The 5,487-nt window shown below is 47.9% G+C and overlaps 1 protein-coding gene across 2 annotated transcripts in view; it reads right to left on the minus strand.

Annotated features, from left to right (window-relative positions):
- LOC128278271 (uncharacterized) overlaps window positions 1-5,487 on the minus strand; it is a 12,446-nt gene extending 6,959 nt beyond the window's left edge. For both annotated transcript variants that reach the window (XM_053016960.1, XM_053016959.1), the window contains exon 1: window positions 4,568-5,487. In XM_053016960.1, coding sequence (XP_052872920.1) covers window positions 4,568-4,611 — 44 coding nt within the window. In that variant the 5' untranslated portion in view covers window positions 4,612-5,487. The remainder of the gene's footprint in view (window positions 1-4,567) is intronic.

Raw genomic sequence — 5,487 nt, forward strand, 5'->3', positions numbered from 1 at the left:
TATCAAGTGCCCAGTGCGTCTACCCATCTCCCTAGACCGACGGAGGCGCTTGCTGTAATTGCCGGGCCATAGCGGTTGAGGTGTGTGTGTGTATCGCTTGTTGCTTCCCTTCCTTTGGGTACTGTGTCCGTAGTTTCCAGGGACGGCACGTCTTAGGTCCAATGTGCACGGCCGCGCAGGCCCCTTCAAGGTCCCGCGCGGTACACGCGGTATCAACAACCACCAGACGCAGGTACAGTTGTTGTTAACGGTGAGAGTCACGAACGACCACCGATCGTGGGCAAGGGAGTTGAATTTTGGTTGATGCGAGGAAGACGAATAGCTAAAACAAACGGTCTTCGCCGCCCCCGTTAAGTGCAAGCGACTAACTGACCACCGCGCGATGGCACATCCTGCTCTGCAACTTAAACAGCAAAATGGCGATGCAAGCACGAAGAAGGAGGACGTGAGTAGCACTTTCTAGGTCAAGTTCGGATCTACCGCAAAAACTGTAATGCTACTATTTGTCCTATAATAAACGCGACTAGGAAATGCCCATCATTAGACGGCATTGAAAGCCGATGGACAGACGCAATGGAGTCTATTTCGGAATTGGAACTAGCCAGTTCCATTGCAATCAAAACAAAGATCACGGGAAATCAAAATATAGTGGTTGGTCGCAAATACCTATGTGGTTCCTTTGGGAAGGGCTCAGATATCTAAGCAAATGACGAAAGTTCATTGAATGGCCCTTGGGCTTTTCCCTTCAGCCAAAATGGCAAACCTATTTGTTTCGTCAGGTCGTGCGTTATGTGATCGCTACAAAATATTCGCAAAATGTAAAGCCAAGCATGGGAACATGAGGAAACGAGGATAAAACGCATACTCCTATGAGTTGGTGCGACATCAGCTGCAGCGCAGAAGGTATCGCCGCGAGTGTAAACACAAAACATCTTGCGGACCACTTCATCGTGACATCTCACTTGTGGCGCTCGATGGCGAAACTCCCGCACACACAACATACGCGCGAGGATCGTGGTGGTCCCCGATTTACTCTCGCTTTCACTGAGCTCCACAAACGGCCAATAGCAAAGCATGGGGCGGCGATTGCATAGCCGTTTGCTAACAGCTGGTGACGGTGCGCGTCCCGTGAACCGTGATTATTCCACCACCTCTTGTCCATTCCTCTCGGCAAGTTCGGTATCTTGGCGTGGACGCAACATAATGCGCGCTCAACCGACACCAATGCGACCGACCGATACCAGATAGAGACGAGAGGGAGAAAGAGAGAGACTGATGACGGAAGATTGCCTCATATCTGCCACACACTCCCTCCGCCGCCGATGGCCTCTCGCCCTAGGCTTGCGTAGACACTGTGGCCAACCGATCTCTCTACACACGACCTTGGCAAAAATGGACTTGGTGAATGAACGAGAAACGATCTACGACGTGTCTTTGCTGGTAGAGATTTTTCTGTCACTGTATTCGTGTGCGCAGTTGAGCTAAATTGAGCCCAGACCAAGTCTGGGGCTCTGGGGAGCAGGTGCCCATGTCCCTTCGCGTAAATAGGTAAAAGGTACTACAGAGACCAATGTGATCGCTCCTGCAGAGTTGCTTTAGTCAACTACTGGCCACACGATGCTTTGCAGCAGCATCTGTTCTGCTAGACCTTAATATTTATTCGTTCTTCTTCTCGTCGGTCTGTCGCATACGATCCTAGTTTCTGTTTACACAAAGCCGCACACCAAAGAAAGAACGTCCCAGGGTGTGCGGGGAATGCAATGAAGAGAGTAGTTAATCTCCTCCACATACCACTCGAAATGAGCCGAAAATCATTTCAGGCCAGTTCAAAAAGGGTTCGGCATTCAGCAAGGCCGCCTCTCCCAATAATTCGCGCTCCGCTGGCGCAATGTATTGAGAAGGTCTGTTTTCCCAACTGTGAATCGTGAGCCCCATTCGAATGTTACATAAAATAGAGTCTCGTCTCGATCACCCCGTCCTGCAGCAGCCTGCACCTGGGGTTTTGGGGAATTCGGAGCGAAAGGAGGCCGGCAAAAAGACAACCGCGGTCGCGGCCTCAAAAGAGACTTCTTTTGATGTAATAGCCCGGGGTCCGGTGGGGATACCACCAGCTCCAACGCGTGCCCGCGAAACCAAACGAACACAAACCCTGCGCCAAAACCGCGTCCGTTGTCTCCGCCGAAGAGAAGGATTGCCCAACGTACCGAAAGACAACAACACTTTTCACTTTTGACATGCTTTTACATGGCAAACTTGATTCTTAGCAAGAAACTATTCCCTCCAGTTGACCTCGGCACCTTTTTTTTCTTTTTGGTGGAACGCATTCGCAAATATTACTACAAAGCACGCAAAACAGTCACATAACACAGTGTTGGATGGGGAGATGCTGATGTGAAGTAGGCTGTGCTCATCCATGGTATTAGCTGTGTTCATAGCATTCCCATTATTCGGCAATCTTGAAACGAAGTTGAAAGGCGGGATCATCAGATTGGGCACGAGTGTACTCGTATGTTTACTACTTGGTCGAGCCGAACAATTGTTCGCGAAGAAGTAAAAGTTGTTCCGAATTCTTCAAGATTCCCGCCGTACAGGTTCCAATGACCTCTAGGGGGTCGTTCAATTTTCCAAGGATAAAACGGTTACACTGTCGACGATGGCGACGATGTTGTGGTGTCGAAGATCTTTCTCAACCTTCAGCGATCGCTTCCGTAAGTACCATTTGCAGCAAATCGTGGTTAGCAGCCTTCGCCGTCGATTGCCGATTTTAGAGCCCGCGGGACCGTGCCCACAAATGGAAATCAATCTCTAAACCTTTGTGCCAATTTTCGCTTCACTCTACGAATCCCGTCCCTGTGGAATCTAAATCACTAGACGAGTGGAAAATTGTATTCGATTGAACTTTGCTACGGAACGGAATTCGATCGGAATTGGATTAGAATTTCAAAAACATTAACCTACAGATCGGGAGCCGCCAAAGGGGGACAGAGTAAGTTTATGCGCAAATGGATTGGACATGTCAGAGGCCTTAAAACCGCAAGTAGTGCCATGTTTAATGCAAACCTGATTATTCATTCAAATGGCCGTAAAAATGGGTCGATCCACCTGACGCAGGTCAACTTTGACCCTACCCTTCCCGTCCCCGCCACAACCACCATTATTGTAAGTCACCAAGTAACCTCCAAACGCAAAGTAACGAATAATATACAAGGAAACAGGTTTTTGGGGATGTGTTTTCATTTTCCTTGCGTAGCAGTTCGTATAATGTCGTTAGTTTTACAATAGTTTAGTTGATATCATTACATGACGTTATCGAGCAGTGGAGAGAAGGCATTTTGTAATTTCCACCACACTCACGTGACCATTTCCCAATTCACGGTCAATGGATTGCCCCTTTTTTGAGTTTCGGTTATCCGGCTCTACGCGCCGGTCGTTCTAGTTCTTTTTCTTCTACTTCCAAGTTTCTAAGGCCAGAGTTGGTTGAAGAAAATCATCTGATCGACGCGAATCCGTAGTACGCACACTCGATAGCACGCACACACGTTAGCGAATTGCCACACACCACGTTCTTAAGCAAGAGCAACCTTGCCGCCGCACTATGGGGAACAGGCGGTCATAAACCAACTTTAAAAAGTGAGGATTTTGGTTACATTTTCCTAACACAGATAAGCTATGTATCCAAATTTTTAGCCTACTGCGTTGCGTAGATTCCGAGAATTTTTCTTTAAAAGAGTCGATAGAGTGAAAAATTATTCTTTAAAACCAACTTTTTTCAGCTACTTTAACCATAACGGTTTTTAATTATACTTGAAGCCGTGTATTACACACAAAATGGTGAATAAAACAGGCAACGAAAACAAACGTTGGAAACATGTCCGTCGATACAAATTCCACACTGTGCTTCGTAGAGATACAAACTTGCATTAGTGTGCGTTCGACTGGCCGAAGTTGCGGCAGTGCGCTCAGTGCGCATGCACCGAGCAACTGCCGAAAAGCGGATGATGCACACACCAAGCGCAGCAAACACACCCCGCGGTGCGTGAAGTCATAGACGGTTTTTGACATTTCTCAACCGCCTAGCCTTTATCTCTTACGGCGCGCTGGCACAGGAAGCAATAACACTTCTATCGGGCTTTAAGGAGACAAACAGAAAGCATTATCAATGCTATCAGCGGCAGGCCCTCGATGTTTCATTGAATTACACTGCCGGTCGTTGCGGTGATTCATTGGCCACGCACAGCTTGGCGCGATGAGGCAAACTGAAATAATAGGCCTTTTCCGATGAGTAACTAATGAAGTTCAAGTATACAAAGCACATCGCCAATCTGGGAAGCAAAACCCTTGTGAATTGTATCGAGAATTTACTACTCCTTGATGCCTCTCATTGCTGCAACCCAGTAGAGAGACCTTGCCCGTCCGCTGATCCCAAACGAAAAGGTGCCCGATTATCAGATTGTCGCCAATTGGTCTAGTGAGAGTACGATTTGTATGCGTGCGAACAGAGACGAGATCGAGTGAAATCCTTGGTGAAAATGACGTAACATTATGCAGATACACTCTGGCGACTTACCGGCTATTTTCCATGGTAGTAGGCAGATCCGTGTAGCCGTTCATTTTTTGTAGAAATCCGGTGGTGCAGTGGTGTCCGAAACTTCACCGTGAAATTACTCACGGAACAAACGGACAGAGATGCAACCTTTGCTTTGCCGCCGTACACTACCGGAGACCCAACCCGGGGAATAAACGCTGCCCGCCAAAGATGATCTAAGCAGGCTTACTTGTCACCTTGTGTTCACTTGTATCGACAATTTTTCGCAAAACAATCACGACGCCGCTATTAGGATAATTTTCATTCAATTGCTTCACTCTGCTAGGTGCTTGCACTTCACAACGGTTCACTGTGATCTATTGGTTAAGTTTGGACGGGCTTCCTTGCGTTTTCCTCGGTTTCCCACTCGGTTCGGTATTCTGCAGCTAGACAAAGCTGTGCTACTCTGCCCGGTCTGCTATGTGTTTGTGCGTTTCATAGGAAAAGAGTGTGCACTGATTTCGGCGTAAATTTCACGCAGCAAGGCAGAGAAACTTAAAACCGCCAGAAATGATTCAACGCAACTTTACAGCTGCTCTTCGGTTCGCTGTTCACGTCTGGCGATGACGCGGTCGCACATTGGAACTGGCCCCGTTATACTTGTGAGCCGATTTTTACCCCGTTTTTTATCGTTTTATATGCTGTTCGTCTTCCCTAGAAACACTCGGGCAACAGAGCCACGGAAAACGAAAGCTTGTACGACGCTGAGAGACGCTGACGATGACAGCCTTCGACACTTTCTACTTTAAATGCAGTGCCGGAAGCTTTTCCTCGAAATTTTTCCTGGCTGGGTCTTGGGACGACGACGTGTGCTTGGTCAAATATCGGTCAGAAACGCCACACACTAGTTTCTGAGCACTCGTTTCGCACTCTCGCTGTCTACAAAACACAACCCACGCGAC

The sequence above is a fragment of the Anopheles cruzii genome, chromosome 2, assembly GCF_943734635.1.
Source record: "Anopheles cruzii chromosome 2, idAnoCruzAS_RS32_06, whole genome shotgun sequence".
NCBI classification, from domain to species: Eukaryota; Metazoa; Arthropoda; class Insecta; order Diptera; family Culicidae; genus Anopheles; species Anopheles cruzii.